This window comes from Gymnoscopelus microlampas (assembly GCF_963454915.1).
Source record: "Gymnoscopelus microlampas genome assembly, chromosome: 12".
Lineage (NCBI taxonomy): Eukaryota > Metazoa > Chordata > Actinopteri > Myctophiformes > Myctophidae > Gymnoscopelus > Gymnoscopelus microlampas.
Window position 1 is genome coordinate 39,950,388 of NC_139949.1, and position 27,712 is coordinate 39,978,099.

At 39.6% G+C, this 27,712-nt stretch overlaps 3 protein-coding genes across 3 annotated transcripts; all 3 read left to right on the forward strand.

The window, feature by feature from the left end:
- Window positions 1-12,106: 12,106 nt before the first annotated feature.
- Window positions 12,107-13,075, forward strand: LOC311057330 (olfactory receptor 1C1-like; the record flags this gene model as incomplete). The annotated part of the gene is made up of 1 exon (XM_084074285.1): window positions 12,107-13,075. One exon carries the CDS (start codon window positions 12,107-12,109, stop codon window positions 13,073-13,075), a length of 969 nt encoding a protein of 322 aa, XP_083930411.1.
- Window positions 13,076-16,983: 3,908 nt separating this feature from the next.
- Window positions 16,984-17,937, forward strand: LOC311057331 (olfactory receptor 11A1-like; the record flags this gene model as incomplete). The annotated part of the gene is made up of 1 exon (XM_084074286.1): window positions 16,984-17,937. One exon carries the CDS (start codon window positions 16,984-16,986, stop codon window positions 17,935-17,937), a length of 954 nt encoding a protein of 317 aa, XP_083930412.1.
- A 4,961-nt stretch (window positions 17,938-22,898) lies between these two features.
- LOC311057332 (olfactory receptor 1E16-like) lies at window positions 22,899-23,870 on the forward strand (the record flags this gene model as incomplete). Its single annotated transcript, XM_084074287.1, has 1 exon — window positions 22,899-23,870. One exon carries the CDS (start codon window positions 22,899-22,901, stop codon window positions 23,868-23,870), a length of 972 nt encoding a protein of 323 aa, XP_083930413.1.
- Window positions 23,871-27,712: the final 3,842 nt, after the last annotated feature.

Here is a 27,712-nt window from a genome sequence, read left to right on the forward strand (position 1 = left end):
TGTTGAAGAGGAGAATGACTTGTTACCACTTTCAACCTGCCGTCCCTATTTTGGGGATGTCTTTATAGGTCAAAATGTCCCAACAGTTTAAGTGGTTTTAAGGCTCTTTGCTTTCCACCAAAATGTCTTAAACCACCACTGTAATGTACATAGGCCACAGTGGAATCAAACAAAAGATCACACTTTTAAAATGACAATAAATAAAGTCCTTGTTTGACAAAGTAACACATAATGAAATGTGGGGAGGTACTGGTATGGTTTTCAATCTTTTTGCCCAAATAATCTGTAACATTTTGGAACACCAGTGACACCACACAGCACATGCATTTGTATGTCTTCATTGGAGTAATCTGGGCCTATGACAGTGATTACACAGTCACACAGGAACATTATGGACGGTTTCTCAGCCAGGTAGGGTGGTGGAAAGTAACTAAGTACATGTACTCAAGTACTGTACTTAAGTATAATTTTGAGGTACTTTTACTTACTGGAGTATTTCCAATTATCAATACTTTTACTTCTACTCCACTACAACTCAGAGACAAATATTGTACTTTTACTCCACTACAACTTTAATTACTAGTTACTTTGTGGCCCTATTTAAACTTTGGCTATTTGAAAATCTACAAGATCTAAGCTGATCTACAAGCTCACAACGCCTTGCATCGCGACGCGTTGTGAACTTGTAGATCTGCTATATTCAAAATATTTTTGAATTGATTGTTTGATTTTAGACATATGATAACTTGTGACATATGATAACTTTTACTTAAGTAAACATTTTTTGTACTTTTTCCACCACTGGCCATGTAGCCCTGCATGTAGCGCTAGACTTGCATCAAGAACTTTGATAGGCAAGTTGACACCGCCATCTTGTGGTGAAATCTGGTACCCCATACACTCTAAGAACTAAAATAAAAAGGTTATATTACCATTGACTTTATAAAGACTTCAACCAAAGGAAGCCACCATACCCACGTTGTCTAATTTTGCATCAAACCTGCGGCCCTCAATTGGACCAGATGTGCCCCGCAAAGATGTTCAATACAAATGATTATTAGTTTAGATTGTATTTGTCTGTACAACAAGATATGAGTGTTCATACAGTATACAATATACATCTTTCACAAGAAAGAGACAAGAAGAAGAAAACGTGGAAGGGCTCATAAGAGAACCTCACCATTACATTACTTATACAATTTTATTTAACACAGAAAATACACCATTAGAAATAAACAGAAAAAGAAAATAGAAAACAGACACATATCCAAAAGAAACAAATGGAGTGGAGTAAAAAACTAAAAGCACAACGGCATATCAACTAATGACTGTCTGGGTTGGTATTCAGTTTGTTTATTATCTTTTAAAATCAGAGGATGGGTTACAGATGGAAATGGGCATTGCATAATGAAATACCTCTGAAAGTCTGAAAGTTATACATAACTGCCCCCTGGTGGTGTAATATCTGGTGGCATGTAGATTATTTGCCTGCAGAGTGGTATATGACATTTGGAGTTGAAGTATTGTTGGAAATATGTAAAATATTAAGGATACTTGTCAGGAACTGGCGTTAGGATCTAAGTGCATGAACTCGCAGGAGATGATGAGGATCACATTTACTTGACTTTACTTATTTTATTTACTCACCTGCGCCCTCTACAGGGCTGGTCAATGGTAATTTATATTGACCAAATCTGTAGAAGGCGCAGCTGAGTAATTAAAATAAGTTCCGTCTGGCAGACATATTCTATTTTCTGCCCAAAAACAAAAAGTGTATTATACAGAGATGGTGTGGTGCTGAGACGTTTCCCACCGTGTAGAATAGTCTTTCAACAATACAAAACAGACTTTGTTTTGATGAGTAGCGAAATAGTTTCCTTTAATTTTACTGAAGTTGGAGACCTCGCACAGTAGTGGAATTTTCAGTCCATGGAAATAGCACCCGCCCCTAACAGGGCGTTAGAGAGAACTCACTAACGCTCTGGACCAAGACAGAGCGTGCGTGCGTGCCTCATTACCTCATACATAGTAGATTGTTGTTAATTGTATGTTAAATTTGAACATTGTCGGGACTTCAGATAAGACCAATTGCTATTTATTTTCGTTGTCATTTTAATATTATAAATTGTGCAGAAATGAACTCTAAACCAGACTCTAAACCCCATTGGAGTTGATAGGCCTTGACATATTTAGGCTAATGCACATCAAAGACCTTTCAAAAGCCTAATATTTCAACATATATATACATATATATTTCCTCTGCCTATTTATTTATTGAATGTGTTTATTTTTGTTATGGCATCTGTGTAATATTGAAAAAGTGATTATAAGCTCACCTATCAGAACAGCAGCAATTAGTCTGCCAGGAAATACCCCCCCCCCCCCCCCCTCACCATTCAGAACAGGTGAATGTTACATGAAAACGGCCATTGCAACTCCAAATAGACCCTAAGGGCACTATTTGATCCCAATTACTCTGATAAAAGGGGGAGGGGCTTTATTATAGATATACAATACAGGTTTGCCTGCAAGAACATCCCCCCCCCTTCTCAGGTAAATTCATGAAAATGGCCAAGCCAACTCCGAACAGCCCCAAAGCTTTTATATAACTAGATGTGTCCAGAATGAACAGAATGTTTTGCTGAAAACAGAGTAAATTCTAATGCTAACAGGCACGATTCATGAATACAGAAAGGTGGCATCATCACTAATGAGTTAGCTGTGCCTCACAAGTGTGTTTCTGGCCTGGTTCCATCTAAATAGCCTACATCTTATGGCTCTTTACAACCAGGAAGGGTAACTCAGCAGCACTTTCCATAACCTGAAACTGTCCAGAACCCGTGAAGTTCTGTGATGATTTTCTTGTTTATGTTTCCATTATAACCAGAACTATCCCTGCGGAGGGAGGTAAATCATAAAAAAGCAAGAAAAAAAACCCGTTGCAACCAGTGCAGGAATTTCATGGAGGCCATGAAGGCCATGGCCGCTGTGGCCTCTCTGTTTGGCCTCCTGGCCCTCAAAAATAATCTGCCCTGAGACCACAGTGGCCATCCACACTGCCCCAGCTGATTTCACTGTTTTCTCTTCCGGTCAATACAGTTTTTAAACAGCAGTGTCTATATTTATTTCACTGATAGTTATACTACATTACATATTAAATAAAAAATCACCCTTACATTAAATTAATTATTTCTGTGGACTTCATCATCATTGTTTTATTTCAAGGCCTTCCTGCCCTGGCATTTGGTCCGTGGAGGGCTTGTAGACCTGCTATTATACACTATTTTCAAAAAAGATTTGAAGGTTTGCCAAGAAGGATTAGAACCACCTCCAGGGCCCAAATTTGGTTCTGAGAGCCTCATATGAAACCGAGCCGTAGTGTATGGAAACAAGTCTAGAAGTATTTAAGTATATTTTGATGCCAATACTTTTGTACTTTTACTGTAACGGAGTATATCTACATTGCAGTATTGATACTTTTACTTAAAGGGGCTACACCATGAATTTAATTTTTTTTTTGGGCTCCCCAGTGTCTCTTGTACCCAAAAAAATATTTTTTTTTAACATTCAGTCATTCATGCTCATTTCATGGATTTCCTGAATGGGCGTGTCTGAACAGGCCATTTCAGAATGGCTGTGCAAGTGATGTCACTGATGGCCAGTGATGTCAGTGATGGCCAGACAGAATTGCTCAGTAGCTCCCCCCTGCCCAATAGGACGTTTTGGTATTGCAGCTGAAAAAGCTTGGAATGACAGACAGTCAGATTGTGAGAAAAAATATCTGGATGTTTTTTAGGCTTACAACCTGTTTAAAACGTATTAGGGGGCAATATTTATATATAATATATTTTTTTTTAATTCATGGTGTAGCCCCTTTAAGTAAAACATTTGAGTACTTTTTCCACCACTGAAAAAAACAAGAACCCTCAAAAGTTGGGAGATATGGAGATACCGACAGTGATGATGTGATCACCACAGCAGGGGAAAAGGAGAGCATGGACCAAACAAGATGAGGAGAAAGCAGGAGGTGGGAGTCTGTGAAGGCAGGTTAAGTTTATCCCCCCAGGAACAATTAGACAGGTTGGTAATTACAGGGTCGAGAGGCAGCATGGTAGAGAAAAACAGGTTGGGTTGCTGTTCCACTGAAGTGCTGCCGCGGTAACTCCCCTGGGGGTCAGCTGGCTCTAGGTTTGACAGACCTTGAATACGTAACTTAAATAATGTATTTAACAATGAAAGTGAAAATAATATTAATAGGGAAAAAAAACTGTTTAGCCTCTGTGACACAGGGAAAATATTCACCCAAAGTAATGGAAAGAAAAGTCAACATATGCACATGTAAACATGAATGCATGCACGCACACACACACACATGCATGCTTGTATCAAACAAAATATAACAAACTAAAGTGCCATGAAGCAGAAATCAATGAATGTGTGTGTGTGTGTGTGTGTGTGTGTGTGTGTGTGTGTGTGTGTGTGTGTGTGTGTGTGTGTGTGTGTGTGTGTGTGTGTGTGTGTGTGTGTGTGTGTGTGTGTGCACTTGTGTGCGTGTGTATGTATGTGCGTGCGAACATTGCATCCGGGGACGGAAGGAGAAATTCAAACTATTCTCTATTTATTAGAGAGGTCTCTGTGGGAACATCTAAACATGTCTAATATACCCAGGGAGATAATAGGATTTATCATTAATTCAATGATCATGTGATGATAATAGAGGATCCCCACAGACATGACTGTATGTCTCACTGAATGAAGGCCTCAGACAATGTGGCTCTTATGGTCTCCAAAGTAGGTGACAATATTAGTAGGTGAGACAGTGCTTAAATTGGGCCGGTACTCACTATTACAGAGTACCAGTTTTGTTTGCTTTTGCCCACCTGAGATTTTGCCATTATTATCTAGAATTACATTTAGCTGCTTACTGAATCTAAGTATGTATTTTGGGCACATCGCTTTCAAGTCTGGACGCAACCACCTTGACTGAGGAAGTCTTGTTAACTTTATATACATGTACTGTAACTAATCTTAACCATTCGGTTTGGCAGGACAATCACAGCATGTCTTCCATAACAGTGGTGGGATCCATAACATAGACATGCCCAGAGGGCAAATCCAGGAACAGTATAGTTGTAGACTATGCACTGTGAAGACTGCACTGTGAAGACTTTTGTTGATTGATTGATTGATTGATTGATTGATTGATTGATTGATTGATTGATGTCTTTAATGATCATGAAATAAAACATAGGTCACATGTAACATACTGTACATCTGACCCATGCACAATACTCAAAAAGAAAGGATAATGCAAAAAAAAGCTTACGGCTTGTTTCCATTACAGTCCTTTACGGACAGACAACATCACTTGGAAATCTTGGAAATATCTTAATTTAGAGCAATATAATATATATAAATATATAATATACATATTTATTTATCTTTCCCTTTTCCATGTAGAAAGTGTTACACTTTCCTCATAGTGTAATCCTTTAGTTCACTTTGTTCCAAACCAGTCCCTTGAGCTTGAAGTCCATGTGTAAACATTGTCTTGCTACTGGGTTAATTAGGTCTCTGATGACAGCTGATGTTTGTCACCTTTGCATTATAGTTTCAACATAATGATGCAACACTTAAGAAAGTAAAAAGTTCATACTGGCAAGGGAAAAACTATCTTTGAATGTGTTTGCTTGCTAACTCAGTCCATATAGTCACCTTTAGTGTCCACAAGAACAACTTTGTGTCATATGTGTCATTTATAACCTCATTTGAATATAATAATATAATTTGATATCAATATCATCCTGTGGCATTACTTTGGGCATGTTGTGTGGTGGGTTTTGGATGGAGGGATGTAGAAAGTTCGATTCATCTGGAAGATACTGGTTTGAATCACCAGACAAGGGAAAGTGTCTTTGGAAGAGGTTAATAAAACAGTTTTCACACACAAAAAAACATTTGTTGACACTGTTTTCTAGGCATGCACACGAAAAAAAAAATGCAACCTCAGAAATCACTACTGCTGGTTTGAATTTGTCATTAATGCTTACTTTTTAAAAACAAGGCGCTTAAAGAAATACATATTCATTCCTTAAAGGGTTAGTTCAGATTTTTTGAGTATTTTCTGTAGGAAATACTTACCATTAATGTAGTGGTTGCAAAGGTATTAATTGATTGCCCGAGTCCCGTGGTCAGAGTTATGGTCCGTTTCTGATAAATATGAAGTAGTTCCGGTAGATTAGTAGATTTGGTGGGGGCCGCTCATTAAAAAAAAAAAAAAAAAAAAAACTAACGTAATTTGTATTGTTGACCTATTTCTACCATATAGAGCAAGTTTCGTTCAATTTCGACCCCTCTGTCACATGGTACTAATGTTTGTGTCCAGAATCACTGCGCCGCGGCAGCCTACTCACGCACAAAATATATGACACAAAAAATAGTACCATGTGACAGAGGGGTCGAAATTGAACGAAACTTGCTCTATATGGTAGAAATAGGTCAACAATACAAATGACGCTAGTTTTTTAAATGTATTTATTTTTAATGAGCGGCCCCCACCAAATCTACAAATCTACCGGAACTACATTCATATTTATCAGAAACGGACCATAACTCTGACCACGGGACTCGGGCAATCAATTAATACCTTTGCAACCACTACATTAATGGTAAGTATTTCCTACAGAAAATACTCAAAAAATCTGAACTAACCCTTTAAACACTGAATACACATTCCTGAGCCAATAATCCAATATCTAATCTTAACGAGAGCAATACATTTAAAACCTTCTCTTTGAACCTGGATCATTAGTGATTACACTGTGAGAGTTGTTTTGGAGTTTATATTACTAGAGGTTCGGGTCTACAAGGCCCTCACACCTACGCCGCACAGCCGATCCGACATATCGCTCATATGTCATGGTCATGGTGACGGGGGACATGGCGGAAAGAAAAATCAACACATGCACATGCAAACATGAATGCATGCACGCACACACGCATGCTTGTATCTTAACTTCAAACAAAATGTAACAAACTAACAATATTTTGCTGTGAAAGGCCTCAGAAGAAATGGCACCCTTTTCACATTGGCCTATTATAGTGCCACCAGGAGGCCGCAATAACCTACCTGACCTGGCGGAGACCTGTGCTCCGAGGAGCACTTTTTTTAGTTTGACAATGAAACAATATGTTAAAAATAGTTGTTATTTCAGTCGAAATCCCTGGGTGCTATCTTTTTTTCTGCCATAGTGATAAAATTATGTTGCATGGCTTAAACGTTCATATTCGTATAAGAAGCGAAATAGTTTCTCTACATAATTCTTACCTAGCTCACTGTACAATTGACTTACAACTTTTGTTCTGTACAGTTCCTAATGACTTAACTTCTCTGCTCCCTTGTTGAAATGTTGCAACAACTATCTCTAATGAGGCTGTTAATGAGTTGTTTGTTGACTCTGTTCCTGCAGAATGCATGATGACACATTTAGGAGGGTCTGACCAGTGAGGACAACTCAGCTTTGCTGCTCATTAGCTCAAAGGTGTAAAAAGTTAGTCACCCCGTGAAGCTGAAAACTTTATGCATGTATCAATGTGATTTGATTGAAGAAAAAAAAGAATAGAAGGCAATAGTTTAGGAAGGTTTTGTCCTGATGGCATGGGAATGTTATCTGGAATAGTCAGTTGATTACTAATGTAAAATGAATTCAAACTTAGGGACACAGGCAGACAGACAGATACAGAGATCTCCACATAAAGGCACAAAAGGGACACAGATAGACGGGTACATAAGGTACCTTGACAAGGCCCCCGTCACCATGACTCAGACATATCGGTCACAGTGTAATCCCTGATGATGATCCAGGTTCAGAGAGAAGGTTTTAAATGTAGTATTGCTCTTGTTAAGATTAAATTAGTCAGATATAGGATTATTGGCTCAGGAATGTGTATTTAGTATTCAAGGCTTCATGGAGTGAATAATTGGTAGAAGGTAAGTCATTTCTTGGGTGAAGCATCCCTTTAAGCGCCTTGTTTTTAAAAAGTAAGCATTAACGGTAAATTCACACCAGCATTAGTGATTTCCAAGGCTGCATTTTTGTGCATGTACACACAATTAAGTACCCACGTCACCTTTGTGTGCATGCCTAGTAAACAGTGTCAACAAATATTTTTTGGTGTGAAACTGTATTATTAACCTCTTCCAAAGACACTTTCCCTTGTCTGGTGATTCAAGCCAGTATCTAACAGGTGAACCGAACTTTCTACATCCCTCCATCCAATACCCACCACACAACATGCCCAAAGTAATGCCACAGGATGATATTAAATTATATTATTACATTCAAATGAGGTTATAAATGACACGTATGACATAAAGTTGTTATTGTGGACACTAAAGGTGACTAAATGGACTGAATTAGCAAGCAAACACATTCAAAGATAGTTTTTCCCTTGCCAGTATGAACTTACTTTCTTAAGTGTTGCATCATTATGTTGAAACTATAATGCAAAGGTGACAAACATCAGCTGTCATCAGAGACCTAATTAACCCGGTAGCAAGACAATGTTTACACATGGACTTCAAGCTCAAGGGACTGGTTTGGAACAAAGTGAACTAAAGTACAAGGATTACACTATGAGGAAAGTGTAACACCTTTCTACATGGAAAAAGGAAAGGAAATATATTTATATATATTATATTGCTCTAAATTAAGATATTTCCAAGATTTACACGTGATGTTGTCTGTCCGTTAAGGACCGTAATGGAGACAAGCTGTAAGATTTTTTTGCATTATCCTTTTGAGTATTTTGCATGGGTCAGATGTACAGTATGTTACATGTGACCTATGTTTTATTTCATGATCATTAAAGACATCTATCAATCAATCAATCAATCAATCAATCAATCAATCAATCCACAAAATATGAATTAGGCTTGAGTCTTCACAGTGCATAGTCTACAACTATACTGTTCCTGGATTTGCCCTCTGGGCATGTCTATGTTATGGATCCCACCACTGTTATGGAAAGACATGCTGTGATTGTCCTGCCAAACCGGATGGTTAAGATTAGCTATATGAAGTTTACCAGACTTCCTCAGTCAAGGTGGTTGCGCCCAGTCTTGAAAGCGATGTGCGCAATTGCTTCCCAAAATACGTACTTAGATTCAGTAAGCAGCTAAATGTAATTCTAGATAATAATGGCAAAATCTCAGGTGGGCAAAGGCAAACAAAACTGGTACTCTGTACTAGTGAGTACCGGCCCAATTTAAGCACTGTCATCTACTAATATTGTCACCTACTTTGGAGACCATAAGAGCCACATTGTCTGAGGCCTTCATTCACTGAGACATACAGTCATGTCTGTAGGGATCCTCTATTATCATCACATGATCATTGAATTAATGATAAATCCTATTATCTCCCTGGGTATATTAGACATGTTTAGATGTTCCCAGAGAGACCTCTCTAATAAATAGAGAATAGTTTGAAATTCTCCTTCCGTCCCTGGATGCAAACCCATGCATGTAAGCTTGTGCTAACAATGTGCGCGCGCGCACACACACACACACACACACACACACACACACACACACACACACACACACACACACACACACACACACACACACACACACACACACACACACACACACACACACACACACACACACACACACACACACACAAAAGAAGCTTCATGCTGGCAGGTTCAGAGAGAAGGTTTTAAATGTAGTATTGCTCTTGTTAAGATTCAATTAGTCAGATATTGGATTATTAGCTCAGGAATGTGTATTCAGTATTCAAGGCTTCATGGAGTGAGTAAATGATAGAAGGTAAGTAATTTCTTGGGTGAAGTATTCCTTTAAGCGCCTTGTTTTTAAAAAGTAAGCATTAACGGCAAATTCACACCAGCAGTAGTGATTTCTAAGGCTGCATTTTTGTGCATGTACACACAATTAAGTACCCACGTCACCTTCGTGTGCATGCCTATAAACAGTGTCAACAAATATTTTTTTGTGTGAAAACTGTATTATTAACCTCTTCCAAGGACACTTCCCCTTGTCTGGTGATTCAAACCAGTATCTAACAGGTGAACCGAACTTTCTACATCCCTCCATCCAATACCCACCACACAACATGCCCAGAGTAATGCCACAGGATGATATTGATATTAAATTATATTATTACATTCAAATGAGGTTATAAATGACACATATGACATAAAGTTGTTATTGTAGACACTAAAGGTGACTAAATGGACTGAATTAGCAAGCAAACACATTCAAAGATAGTTTTTCCCTTGCCAGCATGAACTTTTTACTTTCTTAAGTGTTGCATCATTATGTTGAAACTATAATGCAAAAGTGACAAACATCAGCTGTCATCAGAGACCTAATTAACCCAGTAGCAAGACAATGTTTACACATGGACTTCAAGCTCAAGGGACTGGTTTGGAACAAAGTGAACTAAAGTACAAGGATTACACTATGAGGAAAGTGTCCCTTTCTACATGGAAAAAGGAAAGATAAATAAATATGTATATTATATATATATATTTATATATATTATATTGCTCTAAATGAAGATATTTCCAAGATTTCCAAGTGATGTTGTCTGTCCGTTAAGGACTGTAATGGAAACAAGCCGTAAGCTTTTTTTGCATTATCCTTTTGAGTATTGTGCATGGGTCAGATGTACAGTATGTTACATGTGACCTACAATATGTTTTATTTCATGATCATTAAAGACATCTATCATTCAATCAATCAATCAATCAATCAATCAATCAATCAATCAATCAATCAATCAATTAAGCTTGAGTCTTCACAGTGCATAGTCTACAACTATACTGTTCCTGGATTTGCCCTTTGGGCATGTCTATGTTATGGATCCCACCACTGTTATGGAAAGACATGCTGTGATTGTCCTGCCAAACCGAATGGTTAAGATTAGTTACATGTATATAAAGTTAACAAGACTTCCTCAGTCAAGGTGGTTGCGTCCAGTCTTGAAAGCGATGTGCCCAAAATACGTACTTAGATTCAGTAAGCAGCTAAATGTAATTCTAGATAATAATGGCAAAATCTCAGGTGGGCAAAAGCAAACAAAACTGGTACTCTGTACTAGTGAGTACCGGCCCAATGTAAGCACTGTCACCTACTAATATTGTCACCTACTTTGGAGACCATAAGAGCCACATTGTCTGAGGCCTTCATTCACTGAGACATACAAGACATGTCTGTGGGGATCCTCTATTATCATCACATGATCATTGAATTAATGATAAATCCTATTATCTCCCTGGGTATATTACACATGTTTAGATGTTCCCACAGATGTTCCCACATAATAAATAGATAATAGTTTGAATTTCTCCTTCCGTCCCTGGATGAAAACCCATGCATGTAAGCTTGTGCTAACAATATGCGCACGCACGCACACACACACACACACACACACACGTGTTTAGCTGCTCACAGACAGGCGGACGGACGGACGGACGGACGGACGGACACACGGACAGATGGACAGACGGACAGACGGACGGACGGAAGGGTGCAAAACATAGTCTTGGCCTTCATGTGGCCAGTCTCAGTCTGTCCACTCCTGGTTATAAAATGATGCTATATGCTCCTAGCAAAAAAGATAAAAAACGTTTAATTCGATATGTCATGGAGAAGTACTGCACTACCCATAATGTGGAAGCATTATCATTGGAAAGGTATGCGCAATGGCTCATGGGTGAAGTTCCTTTATTCTTAAAATATGTATTCAGTGTTGTAAGTTCACCTTTTTGTGTTTTCCAACACAAAAAGTGCGTTTCCTTCGCAGAATCCAATCTCACTCACTCACTCACTCACTCACTCACTCACTCTCCCCCCTCCCTCTCTCTCTCTCTGTCCCTCGTCCATGCCCTGTGCGCATGCACGCATATGTGTGCATCATATAAAGTTTGTTTGATATCGGTTGGTCAGTTCTCAAAGAGTCGTTGAAGCATCACAAGGTAGTTTCATCAGAGGAAGAGAGAAGAGTTTATTGTTATTCCTTCTGAATTTGAGACACATCACTGTATTTGGTGGACTTGACTCAGGGAGGGATGTACTATGGACTTATTCAACTCTGCTTTGGGGAAAAACATCACTTTTGTGCGGCCTGCATACTTTTTTATTAGTGGCTTTTCTGGGATATCAAATATGAAGTACTATTATGTTTTCCTCTTTTTTGTTTACATTGTCTCAGTAGTGGGCAACACTGTGGTGATGGGGGTGATAATATTGGACCGAAACCTTCACACGGCAAAATATATTGTGGTCTTTAACTTGGCATTTGTGGACGTTTGTGGAAACTCATCCCTGGTACCAATGGTTCTGCACACTTTCCTATTTGGGCATCAGTATATATCCTATAACAAATGCTTAGCCTACATGTTTTTTGTGTTCCTCTTCCTCTGCATGCAGTCTCTTAATCTGGTTATTCTCTCCTATGATAGACTGGTTGCTATCACCTTCCCACTGCGCTATCATGCTGTGGTGACTAACAGATCTATGCTTGGCATCACTTTCTCAGCCTGGTTTGCTATGGTACTGGTGAACCTGATAACACTTGGACTTTTCACTAGACTCTCATTCTGTAAATCCATGATAATCAACAGCTACTTCTGCGACCATGGACCTATGTTTCGGCTGGCTTGCAATGACAATACACCCAGCTTTGTCTTGTCTTTTTTATTGCCATTTCTTATCCTTTGGGTTCCTCTACTGTTTATCTTAATAACCTACTCATGTGTTGCCTTTGCTCTGGCTAAAATAGCAACTGCTCAGGACAGACTCAAAGCCTTGAAAACTTGCTCAGCTCATCTGTTATTGGTTGCCATTTACTACTTGCCAATTATCATCGTTTTTACCATGGGAGCTGCAATCCATCCTAATGCTAGGATCATTAGTCTGTCTATGACCTCCATTCTACCACCAATGCTAAACCCAATCATATATGTCCTGCAGACAGAGGAGGTCAAAGACTCAGTCAAAAAACAATTACGTCTCACAAGGCGAGCCATACTGTTGGCCCGATAATGTAAAGGACGGCATGTAGGGCTGTGAATCTTCTGCTATCTCACGATTTGATTATTTTCCGATTAAAAATCGAATCATTTAAAAATGATTCCCAATCAGTTTTATCTAAATGATTTTAATTCACATATTGTTTTCATCTGGACTTTAACAACCAAGTGTAGCCTAGTTATTTCCAACAGCTCAAACCAAAAATGATATTATACCAGAGAGGGTCGTGTAAAAATTCTTGGCTTTGACGGAATCTTAGATTAGCTGTGATTCTATTTGATGCAGAAACACAACAACATAATTGCCTTGATGCAAGTAACATTAACGAGTGTCAACGGGTGTCGGCTTGACAGTGACACACATCTCAGCTATGCTGAGCTGAAAGTGACTGGAGTTAGTTAAATTGTTCCCGTAAAACTCTTGAATATGACTGAAGACATGATAATGTTTACTGTGATTATGATAAGCTTACATTTCATATCACAAACACCATAGAGTAAAAACTATTGTAACTTTTACCAGCAAAAAAAAATATATATATTGAAAAAGAAATCTTGATTTTTGGAAATTGTGAATCGATTTTGAATCGTTGATAATAATAGCTATTAGCTATTAGCAACAGTATATGGCTTATATATTCAAGACCTGAATATTATAGTTATTTCTTAGCCCATATTAGGCAAAAGTCCTCTCACACATCTACTGTAACAATCACTGATATATAGACATACAGTATATTTTAGAATAATTCCTAGTAAACTGAATTTACTGTTACCTCTAAAGATAAAGTGCATTGTAAATGATTGACCTTACTGTAATCTTCAGATGAACTAATGCATTTTCTGTGATTTAGTTTGGCTTTAAATCCCAGCAGTCAGCATGTACTCAGCTGCTGTCATATTTAATGTATTTTGTCAAAGTTTACTTCCTAAAGCATGGAATAAAATATCTTGGCTGTCTCTTTGGATAATGATAACTTGTACTGCAAAGAGGTGTAAATTAAGTTTGTTACAATCACATCCATTTATACATCCTTAGTGTTACGTAACTACCTTGATGTGCACACAATCTACATGTGCAGACTGTACAGTACCGTATGTACCGTATTCTATTTTACCATATTAGTCTGTTTCAGCTTTAGTATGTCTCAACTCCACCACAGCCTGCACCATATATGTGTAACAAAATACTGATTATTAGTATTTACTCTTCACAACTCGTGTGCAAAGCATTCCTATATGAAAAGCCATTATTTTGTGCATTTTAGCACGCTTTGGTGGTAAAAGAATGAGAACCCTCAAAACAATGTCAGATTAGGGATGAGAATATTAGTATAGTTCTAAGGTAATCAACTTTATTATTATATTATGTTTATATTTTTACATTTTCAAATCCAAATTCCCAAACATCCTGAACATGCTGAGGTTATTTGATGATATGTATTTGACAGCGGACCCCCCCCCATCTGAAAATGTTTTGTGTTAAAAATGCAAATATACAAGCTCTGACCTTGTACATCTGCTATTTTTGAAAAACACTTTTCTAAGAGTTTTCTGAAAAACTGCTATATTTGCTATACTGTATATAGCTACAATCTAAAATGACAAAGGTAAAAAGATGTAGAGTTAAAACCACAGGTATGGTGGTTAGGAATTACAGTAAGTCAGAGAGGAAACTAAGGACAGAGAGGAGAAGAGACAACAGGCAACACAAGAAGGATTACGGATTCGAACCCAGGTTGCGCTCACAAGGAGCATGGTCCACTAAATGGCTGAGCCTCCAGTCACCTCAATGGCGAGTAAGGCCAGCATAATTTTATGTTAAGCGACTGTCAACATAAAAGACAGTACAAACAATCTTTTACTAACAAGTACAGTACGTTCCACCTAGTCAAGACCAGATGGAGCTCATATTGAGAAGTCATGTAGCTCTATTATTGTCCAATATAACTGTTGAAAACACATTTCACAGTCGCACAGTTTGGTCAGCATACCCCAGCTCAACGGGGAGGGGTATGGTTTTCATCTGGTTTGTTGTTTATCAGCATCCTAACAGGAAAACGGCTGCATGAGATGACATGAAACTTTCACGAAAGGTGGGTAAAAGGCCATGATCTGAATGTATAGTCAAACTTATTTGTATTATTCACATTGTAAATGCCTCACGTTCAAACCTCGCTCTTAATAAAACCATCTGGCACTCTCTCTACTCTTAAATATGAAATTACATGTATATTGATTTTATAACTGTACCTTTTATACAGTATTTGTTTACGTTGTTTTGTGGTGAAACTGCTCATATTATGTAGCTTACTGAACTGGCAAATGTCATCTATTTATTGTCTCTGCCAGGTGTGGAGAGACTATGTTTTGCACCCCGTCCGTCCGTTGGTGTGTCCGTCTGTGGACAGCTAATCTCCGGCATTGTTGGCCCAATCAACGTGAAACTGTGCACACACTCCCTGGATGCCAGAGCAGAACCTCGGCCCCAAATGTTTCACATGGGCCCGTTATAGTCGCCAGGAGACCAATCTTGGCAAAGCACATGTTTCGATACAGATTTTGTGCAAACATCACGAAAATCATTAAACCAAACGGGTCTGTCAGATTTTTCATATTCCATCCTGATTGGCTAAGATTGGCTTCCAAAGTTTGCAGGAGTGGTCCGTTTTGAACAAAATGCCTCAAATCATGAACACAGCGTGCGATTACCGTGAAACTTTGCATGCACATTGCCACTAGGCCAAGTAAAAAATGCCACATTTTTTTAAATCGGCCGTATGGTGGCGCTATAACAGAACAATTTGTGTTTTTACCTATAACTGGACCGATCAGTGTGAAACTTTGCACGCACACTCCCTAGAGGCCAAGGAAAAACCTCTGCTCTGCATTTTTCACATCAGCCTTTTATAGCGCCACCAGGAGGCCACAATAACCTACCTGACCTGGCGGAGACCTTTGCTCCGAGGAGCACCTTTTCTAGTTATCCCCTTGGTCTCTTTTGTGGTGTTATGTGAAACGCTTTCACATTACACCACAAAACTTTATATGCTTATCAGTAGACATGAACAGAGGCTTGACCTCCAGTATTGACCTGTGACAAATAAAATGGTGGCGCTAGATATCAAATTTCATTTTTTTTTTCCTACTTAAGGCCTTTCATATTTCTTTCCTCAAAATCCATGAATATCGTGCCACTTCTGTGATGTTCGCCGAAAAGCGCTCTGAACCTTCCTTGTGGAGTAGGTCCAATGTCAAATTGACGACGTCGATGACGGTGACGCAACGCAATGCAATGTTCCTGGTGGAGCTTCGGTGTTAGAATACTACCTAACAATACCTAAATAGCATCTCTCAAATTCAGTCTATTCTGTTGCTATGGCTTATTGCGTATTGCATATTGCACATTGCTTGGCCCCGGGTAATGCTGCTCGCAGCCATATTTATCTATTTATTTTGAAATTGAGAAATAGAGATTTTATTTTTTAACATTACATAATGTTGCATATACTGGGTCGTTCCCTGAAATTATTTTTGATTGATTGAAAATGTTATTGAAAAAAAAGAAGAAAAATGAGAAAAGACGTGAAAAATATGTGTATACCGGTATACGTAAGCACAATCATAAGTTACATATTTGCCAAAAAGAATAAAAGACATGATGTAACTTCTATGACATAAATCCTTTCCCTTTCACGCCCCCGCCCCTGTGCTCTTACCACGTGACGTCAGTAAGTCTCATAAGGTGTCATCTGGACAGTATAAATAAATGTCCCCCTACTTGCTTAGTTTTGGGGTCCAGACGATTGAAACTCTGAGCTGTTGATGAACTTGTCCTTAACCCCTGATATACTTCCTCAATAGCATCAAGATAGTGAGGCTATTGGGGTTAATTTTCATGCTGTGTACAAATGCTTGAGGATGTCTTTATTGAACCTTTCAGGAGAAAACGTCGAAGAGTTCACCATTACCGGCTTTGACCACCTGCCTCACCGGAAAGTCCTGGGCGTCATCATTTTGATCGTCTACATCTTGATTCTGGTTGGTTGCGGCACAAACATCTGCATCATTGCCACAGATGGGAGACTGCATAAGCCCATGTACCTGCTGATCTGCAACTTGAACACCGTGGACATCATGTTTACCACCAGTGCCAGCACCACCATGATCTCTGCACTGCTAGCGGGGGAGAAAACAATCTCCTACCACTCTTGTTTGTCACGAATGTTCATCTACCACCTGGGTGACATCACCGAATGTCTGGCTCTGTCCCTCATGGCTCTGGATCGCACGATCGCTATACGCTACCCACTCAGATATGACAGTATCTTCACTAACCTTCGTGTTGTCGGGTTGATTGTACTGTCCTGGTTCATAGGTTTGGGGTGCATGGGGAAAGTGGTTTCTATAGCTGACTCACTGCCGTACTGCCAACCTATTATCAGATATGCATTCTGCGACTATCCTGCTTTAGTCCGAGCCTCCTGTGTGAACCCTGAACCCTATTTCTTCATAGCGGCTATCATTGGTCTGTGGCTGCTCGCAGGACAATTTCCCTTCATCATGCTCTCATATGCAAATCTCATTTATACCGTTCTAAGGCTTCCCAAAACTGAGAACAGAGGTCAGGTTTTCAGAACAGTTATAAGTCATTTGATCCCTGTGGCCTCTTACTTTTCTCCAAAGCTGGTCTCAGTGTTGTTAACCAGAATAGGATTGAGACTGACCCTGACAGAGAGGAATGCGTTGCTGATTATCTCTACTCTGTTACCTTCTCTCATCAACCCCACGGTCTACTGTCTGAAGACTAAAGAAATCAGGACTAGATTGCTTCAGATACTCACTAAAATCTGCATTGCACCAGTGTTTAAATGATGTCAATCAGTCATACAGATTGTATGTCTCACAGATCTTTCTTTCTTTTTCTTTCTTGTGCACTATATACTAACAGGAAAACATACATCATTGATATGTCAAATAAGCCGGTCAATTTGATTTCATATATAGATATTCCAGTGTAAAAATGTACATCCCACTCTGCTATCTTTTATCATCCATCTCAGAGTCTACTGTGTGAAAACTGCTTTTGAATCAGAATAAAGAACTGAATAAAACTGCAAATAAATCACAAAATAAATCTGTTCTGTAGGCCTACTAGTTTTTAAATTATGTCAATCAGGCAGACATTTTATGCAGCTAACTGTTTTTATTTGGAGACAGATTTTATATACTGTTATATATGTACACACACACACACACACACACACACACACACACACACACACACACACACACACACACACACACACACACACACACACACACACACACACACACACCGTATAAATCATACTCAAAGATAAATCAAGTCAGATGATGATGATGACAAACTTCACCTGCTAAGGTGTACAGTAGGTATAATCAGGAAATAAAGTATTTTAGAAACATTTGAAACACTTGATTGAGGTTTACCCTTATGTTTATTTGTTTAAAGCTGAAATCATTGAGGTTTACCCGTATGTGTATTTGTTTAAAGCTGAAATGATTGAGGTTTACCCGTATGTTTATTTGTTTAAAGCTGAAATGCGAAAAATATTGTAAAGAATATATTGTTATTTTATCTTTGGTGAGTGGTGTATGTTTAGTCTTCCACACAATAGACCAGTATTCAAATATGAGCTAGGACATTCAACCTAAGGATTGCAGCTTTTTTTTTTAAATATCATTGCATTGCTGTATTGAAATGTTGACAAAAGAATTCAAAGATTTTCCAGAAGTTTTGGAAATGCATCAATAATTGTGAAAATAGCAGATCTACAAGCACAACACATCACGATTTTACACATTGTGAGCTTGTAGATCTGCTTTGTTCACTATATTTGAAATAGGGCTTTATGTGGTTGATTCATAATGTACTTTTACCTTCCTAGACATGTTGTGCACTCCTAAGTACAATATTTGTCTTTCAAATATAGTGGAGTGAAAGTCCTAATAAGTATCCAAAACCACAAATACTCAAGTAAAGTAGTAGTAGAAGATTCTCAAAAAAAGTACAGTACAGGCTATAATTGAATGTACTTCATCACTGTCCACCACTGATCACAGGGGAGATAATACTAAAAGAAAACATGAATTGATGTTTTTATGATGTTGTGATAAATAAAATATTTTTTTGTAATTAAGCTCCAGTTTAATAATAGCTGTAATTTGTCTGTGTGCTGTGCCTACAATAATATTGTGACTTGCTCTGGAGACCATAAGAGCCACATCGTGTCTGAGGCCTTCATTCACTGAGACATGCAGCCAAGTCTGTGGGGATTCACTATTGTCAACACATGATTATTCAATCAATGATAAATCAAATGATCTCCTTGGGTATATATTAGACATGTTTAGATGTTCCCACAGAGACCTTTCTAATAAATAGGGAATAGTTTGAATTTCCCCCTCCTTCAGTCCCTGGATGTGCAACAGAGTGGCTCAGAGCCTGAAACCTGAAGACCAAAAGGCTAATATCTCCCCCGGCCAACGGGGGATTCCCTCTTACCAGTGTTGATTTCGTCGACTAAAACTATGACGAAAAATGCTCGTCGACTACCTTTTTTCACTGACGAAAACTAAATAAAAACTAAATAAAACTAAGCTATGATGACTAAAACTAAGACTAAATATATTGACAATTTTGTCAACAAATAAAAACTAGACTAAAATGTTAGTGAGGGAAGTAATTTTACATTTGGTTGCGCTCGGGTGTTGCGCTCTGAAAATAGCAGATCTACAAGCTTGTAGATCGGCTATTTTCAGCATGCAACCAAGTGTAAAATCAGCCATTACGATGCCATCAAGGCACCGCCAAAATACATTTTAGTCGACTAAATCAACTGTAGATTTAGTCGACTATAATTTTATGACATTTAGTCAACTAAAACTAGACAAAAACTAAAACATTTCAGATGACTAAAATATGACTAAACTAAATAGAATTTTATTCAAAAGACTATGAACTAAATCAAAATTTGCTGACAAAATCAACACTGCCTCTTACTCTATAGTGGTAAAGATGTTTGAGTTGATTGTCCCTTCCCATGTGGGAGACCCGGCTTTGCGGTTTGGCGGTGGGATGGAGGTCAAAGTCGGATGAGTGTAGAGTCTCAGAGCCTTTAAGGCCAAAAGCCTGATATCTCCCCCTGGGGGGATTTCTATGGAGCCCCGGACTAGCCATAGAGAGGAAAAAAACTATATTGAGGCCACGTTTTATTATTTCGAGTGCTCAAAATATTCCCTCTCTGGCTAGTGGTGAATTTGTCCAAATCCCGGGCGTCACAGGTGCAAATCCATGCATATAAGCTTGTGCTAACAACACGCACGCACGTTGCACACACATACACGCACGCACGCACGCACGCACGCACGCACGTTGCAAACACACACAAGCACGCACGCACGCACGCACGCACGCACGCACGCACGCACGCACGCACGCACAGATTTGATTTTTGCTTCAGATTACTTCAGATGTTTTTTTACGGTAAGATCATTTTAGAAGACCCTTCAAACTTATTTTGTTCAAAGTTGAATTTACTTTCAATTACTTTGAGTGAATAGGTTTCTGTGTCACAGCAGACAGAGCGGCTACACAGTTAAATGTGTAGCCGTGTTCATTTAACTCTTTTCACTTTCAGAGTTTAAGTCACCTTTCTCCTGTAATAAACAAGTCTGTCAACCCTCCAGCCAGCTGACCCCCAGGGGAGTTTCCACGGCAACAGGGGCGTCGTTAGGCGGGGGCTTCGGTGGCTATAGCCACCAATGTTTTATCCAAAGCCACCGATAAAAAATTTAAAAAACTTTTTTTTTTGGAATTATATATCTATAACCCCCCTAACCTAACCCTAACCCTAAAACCGGGCCCCTCCCGAGGGGCACATGCACGCGTGCTGCGTGCGCGTGCATGTGCCCGTTGCCTGGGGGGGCTAAGCCCCCAACCTAGTAGAGACCTAGCGACGCGTCTGCACGGCAACACTCCACTTAAACAGAAACCCAGGCTGTTTTTCTCCACCGTGCTCTCTCATAGGCCGTCTTACTTGACCCTATAATTAACAACCTGCCTAATTGCTCCTGGGGGGGATAACTTATTAACCTGCCATCACAGCCTCCCACATCCTGCTTTCTCCTAATCTTGTTTGCTCCATACTGCCCTTTCCCCCTGCTGTGGTGATCACATGCTGATAACACAATGAGCAGTGAGTGGTTGGCTGTCATTCAGCCAGTAGATATACAGTATACACGGGACGGGAGCAACAGTTGTTTTTAATATCAGCCTGGCCATGAGCATCAAGGGTTGGATGGGGGGTCCCTGCAACGTACAATATGTCCAGGGGGTGTACATCAAGCTGCCTCACACAGTCACGCTACAGAAACAGGAATAGGCTCCTGTCCTGGCCTCATTGCTCGGCAAGGCTTACTTACTACCACTACTACAAGTCATATGATTGATCATATTTAGCCTCAACATATAGAACTTAATACAAGTTAGAAGCAGCATTATATTAGAAGCATCATACACAACCCCCTGGTGGGTGAACTTGGAAGATCGGGCCCAGTGATACTTCACATATCCATGTAATGTCTAAGCTCCTCGCCCAGGCCCGTTGCTTAAAGGGATAGTTCACCCCCAAAATGACTTTCTTTCTATCGATTAGTCACCCCATGGCAGAGCATGTGAGCGGAGCGGAGCGCGAGCGGAGCGACGCGATTTTGACGTGAGCGCGGAGCTGGTTATAAAAAGGTTGGAGCGCTACTCAGAGCGAGGACCGCCTCCCGCTCCAAGCCGTCCTCGCGGGGGCCGCGCACCGAATGTTTGAGCATGCCCGGTCGCACGGACTCAGAGACACACAGACATCCGCAGTTCAAAGCGCACCGAGATGTCATTAGAATTTCTACTTTCTTTTTCTTTTCTTTTTTTTACTGTTGAGCGACCCGGTTTGAGCGGAGCGTGGAGCGAGATTTGCGCAAATCAACGTGAGCGAGGAGCGACGGGGAGCGGAGCGCGGGGGGGTTTAACATGAGCGAATAGCGAGCGGCATTTCAGCCCCCTGGAGCGCGGAGCGGCATTTTCACCCGCTCAGCTCCGCTCACATGCTCTGCCCCATGGAGACTTGAATTCATGGATATTTTTTTTGTTTTTGTCGCATTCCTAAGCCAAAAAATTGATGACCGGCAGTGGTTCCGGTAGGAGACACAAAGAGTCTCCTTTGCGTCTCCTACCGGAACCGCTGCCTACCGGTCCACTGGTCATCAAATTATTGGCTTAGGAATGTGTCTACAGGTGTCTACACTTGAACCACTCCTTTTTTCCCTCCACACCAAATCTCTTTGCAGAAGATAGCCGATCTACAAGATACACACATCAAGTTTGCAGTCGATTGCGCCCGAATTAAAATTGTCTCCAGTGTTCTTTGCCCCATCCCCATATCAATGTTTGTGGCTAAATGTGGCCGGTCTTTCAGTAAAATTTGGTTGTCATGACATGTTTGCTGTATTGCACTGTTTGAATCAGATTGGTCGTTGTGGTTTCCTGTCCAGATGCAGCATCGAGGTACCTTTGACTTCAGTCTACTACCGTTTGACTGAGGCATTTGCAGGAGGCGTAGCAAAATCCCTACGGCAGAAGGTCAGCAAAATGCTAATCTGTAACAACTCGTCATGGAGGAGGTGGAGTATTCTTTTTTTTAAATAACAGTCACATTCATAGCAGCTGGTCTCATAACCCAACTTCCCTTCTACACTAATGCATCTACTCTTCATATTAACTAGTTCACTCAACGTGGAATTGTGCAATGGATTTATTCAACTCTACTCTTGGAGAAAACATGACTTTTGTGCGGCCGCCATACTTTATAATTGGTGGATTTTTTGGTATCCCAAATATGAAGTTTTACCATGTCTTCCTCTTTTTCTGTTTCATTGTGACTGTGTTGGGAAACATTTTGGTGATGATTGTAATACGCTTTGATCGCAATCTTAAAACGCCGAAATACGTTGCTGTGTTTAATCTGGTATTGACAGACGTGGGAACCTGCACAGCTTTGGTGCCAAAGATTATTGATACTTTCCTATTTGATCACAGGTACATCTCATACATCAACTGCTTGTCCTATTTATTTTTCTGCTACCTATTTGTGTCAATGCAGTCTGTTAATCTGCTTATTCTATCCTATGACAGACTTGTGGCTATCACCTTCCCACTGCACTACCAAATGATGGTGACATGCAGATCCATGTTTGCAATAGTTGCCATTGCATGGGTTTTCACTACAACTCTCATTTTCTTAGCAGTTGGTCTCATCACTCAACTTTCCTTCTGTAGGTCCTTGATTATACAAAGCTTCTTTGTTGATTATGGACTCATGCTTAGGTTGGCTTGCAATGATTATACACCCGCTTACATTGTTGCTCATTTGCTGCAAGTTATTTTCCTGTGGGTCCCTCTGGTGTTCATCTTGGTGACCTACATCTTTATTGGCTATGCTCTCTCTAAAATCGCTGCAGCTCAGGAGAGAATCAAAGCCATGAAAACCTGCAGCTCCCACCTGTTATTGGTGGCCATCTATTACTTGCCAATAATGGTGATGTTTGCCTCAGGACTATCGATTCCTCCCAACGCTAGAATGATTAATCTATCTCTGTCCTTCGTCCTGCCTCCGATGTTGAACCCAATCGTTTATGTCCTCCAAACAGAAGAAGTCAAAGATTCTCTGAAAAAGCTGTTAAAAATCACAAGGAAATCTATTGGGACATTGCTGAGATAAATTACTTCTCATAAATAATGTGTGGAATGTGCATCACACTGAAATAATACAATATAGCAAGGATTAATCAAAAGATTTTTTTTTTTATGAATTCTTATTGAGTTGCCTTTTCAGTACTATAAATTATTTGTAAATGGCTATTATCATTTCACTGAATAATGGCAAAATACCTATAGTGTCTAAAATTGTTGTTGCTATATTTAAGACATTTACTAAAATTGTTGTAATTTATTCCCAGATAAAAGCAAAACCTAAGTATGTAATTTGTCATCTGACCTACATTTGAAATCTGCCATAAATTTGAAAACTGTCCTTAATCAAATCTCATACAGATTAACATGCTAAAAAAAAACATTCTAAGACTGTGCTTTGCTCTTTGTAGACCTTAGGATGTGCGTACAAGCATTGTGCACGTGTGTGTGTGTGTGTGTGTGTGTGTGTGTGTGTGTGTGTGTGTGTGTGTGTGTGTGTGTGTGTGTGTGTGTGTGTGTGTGTGTGTGTGTGTGTGTGTTATAGAATATAGAGCTATTTAACACTTATTTTAACCTAAACATAACACTTACTGCACCTCTAACTACAGCATGTCTGAATGAAGAAAACAAACAAATAACATTGGCATCTGCATCGATCTACTGTTCTCTTTTATGATATCAACACTAAAGAGGATTTTGGAAGTAAAACATCGGGCAATGAGAATACAAGATGTCATGGTATACTAGTGTTTCTCATTTGATGTATGACATTACATTGCATAGTATTTCATTTTGCATAATTTTCCCTATTGGTTCTTTATTGATTAAGTTTAATTTGTATCACTGCTACATATACTGTAGCATGAAGCCAAAAGGACACTTTGACACATATAGACCTTCTGATTACAAGATTCTCTCTACTAAGCTACGGCTGCACCCATATTTTAAAGTGTACTTATAAAAGGACGACTTCACCCATTTACAACCTAACTTCATGTAATTGGTCCTCACTAATTCTCATGATAAAATAGATTTTTACTGTTCAATTACAGTTTCATTATTCCTCCATGGTGGTTTAACTCAGTCATGGACGTATGGGGATGTGAAGATTATTAATACAGTCTATGAATTTGTCAGCCACGTCAGGGTCAAGTGCGGTTAATTTGGTTGCTTGGATACTACGGATGGAAAGCTCCTGTACACACCTGACAAAGTATGAAATGCTAATTATATTTATACTGTATAGTTTGTACATTCCTGTTCAGTAACCTGTTAACCAAATAATATGACAGTATACAGCATCGGTTCTCAAAGTGGGGTCCGAGGACCCCCAGGGGTACTTGAGGGGGTTCCAGGGGGTCCCCAGCTAAATGATGGATAGGAACCAAATGGACCCTTATGGGTCTGTAACTCTGAGAGTGTACAAATGGAACCCTAACGGGTCCATTTGGTTCCATTTGTACACTCTCAGAGTTAAATTAACATTGATTTTACTATATAAATTGGGGTCCAAGGGATAGAAATGCCAATAAATGGGGGTCCGTAGCCTAATGCATGTCAAACTGGGGGTCCGTGAAACTAAAATGGTTGAGAATCACTGCTAGAGAGCCGTAAAAATCTTCTCTTATGGGGGTCCCTGGCTTATCTTTTCGAATGGGGGTCCGCAGGCTAATAAGTGTCAATTTGGGGGTCCTTGACATGAAAAAGTTTGAGAACCACTGGTATACAGTATGTGCCTTTGAGCATTGCGAGCACACACACACACACACACACATAACTTCACAAAGTAACCTGGTGATCACAAAGTCTCAATTTGAACAGTCCGGCCCACAACCTAAAATGAGTGACACCCCTGCCGGCGATAAAACAGAAAATCACTGGTGAAGTTACGTCATTGGTCGACCGGTTGAGTGTAACCCCTTCCTGTATCCGTCATTTCGTAAAAAAAACTCCAATGGTTCATACACGGTGGGTGCAGCCATATAGTAGGTTTTTGATACCTCTTAGATTATATATCACACACACACACACACACACACACACACACACACACACACACACACACACACACACACACACACACACACACACACACACACACACACACACACACACACAAAGAGAGGTGCTACACCAAATTATATAGGAAATAGGTACAGAAGTTGATATCAAAACAAAGAGTTGGCTGAATCACACAACCAAAAGAACAATAAACAATATTAACTTGATTGCACAAGTTTCTCATCCTTGTACTTTAGTTCACTGTGTTCCAAACCAGTCCTTTGAGCCTAAAGTCCATGTGTAAACATTCTCTTGCTACCGGATTAATTAGGTCTCTAATGACAGCTGATGTTTGCCACCTTTGCATTACAGTTTGAATATTATGATGTAACACTTAAAGTGAAATGTGTCATACAGGGGAAAACAATCGGTTTACTTTCTAATCATTTCAGTTCATGAACAGTTTGTTCAGCCATTGTTCCCTTTAGTGTCCATGTGAGCAACTTTACTTCTAATCTAATTAAATGTGTGACATTACTGTTAGGTGTGGAGTGGAGTGGTGGGTATTGGATGTAGGGATGTGGAAAAAGGGTCAAGAAAAGGGCCGTCTACAAGCTTACTGCTTAAAGTGAATGGGCCCTATATGCATGGCAGCCATATCGACAAGAAATTGGGCAGCGCATCCCTTAATTCCTTCACAGGTGTTATGATAAGGATTTAAGTTGTGTTCCATTCTGGTCAAACAGAGACTGTTTCTCAATTTGAAGAACGCAAGAACGGTCTCTCGTCCTTGTTAAGACCGTACTCGTCAAGTTAACTTGGGGAGAACAGTTGTATAAGGCTCAGGAACTAAATAGTTGTTGCAAAACCAAAACTTTACTTATTAAAAACGTCAACGATGAACAATATTGTAGTGTACACCTCACAGAGGTATGAAAATACAGAAGACAAAACACAAGTCCAAACTGCCTAACAGAAGTCTTACAAACAGGTAACTTCATAGTCTCCTTTCTTAAAGGTTGAATTAGGCTAATCCTTGTGGATGACCCGTGTCGCACGTAATTTGGGGCAGCACTTCTGGCGAGGGGGAAGGGAGGCGGGGGGGGGTTCCTTTTTTTTTTGTTTAAGTTTGAGTGTATTCTTTTTTCATTCTCATTTTACCTGTTTATTTTGTGTATATGTCCGTTTGTTTTTAAAAAAAAAGGAAGCAATCCATGTATGTGAACAGAAATGTATAATCCTATCCTGTGCTTCACAATAAAAATATTTGAAACAACAGGTACTGTAACTTCACTAACTCAGTCACTTTAAGGTAGGGTAAGTGATATTTGTCTTTTGCCAGGCCGAAGGTATGGGGAGACTATGTTTTGCACCCTGTCCGTCCGTCCGTGTGTCCGTCTGTGAACAGCTAATCTCCGTCGATTTCCGTGATTTCTGTTTTGCACGCACATTCCCACTAGGCCAAGGAAGAAATGCCACTTGAAAATTTTCAAATCAGCGTCAATGGTGGGCTATAACAGGCCGATTCGTGTTTTTACCTATAACTGCACCGATCTGTGTAAAACATTGTTTGCACATTCCCAAGAGGCCAAAGAAAAAAGTTTGCCCTGAATTTATCACATCTGCCTTTTATAGCGCCACCAGGAGGCCGACTTATGTAAAACACATTTGTACATACACATTACTCCTTCAGACTGTATCCAAATTTCACGCACATCTAATGATCTAATATTCCATCCTGATTGGCGAATTCCGAACATTGCTGGCCCACAATAACCTACAGTACCTGACCTGGTGGAGACCTGTGCTCCTAGGAGCACTTTTTCTTCTTTAAATTTAAAACGAGTGGAACGAGTCTCTCAATCAAGG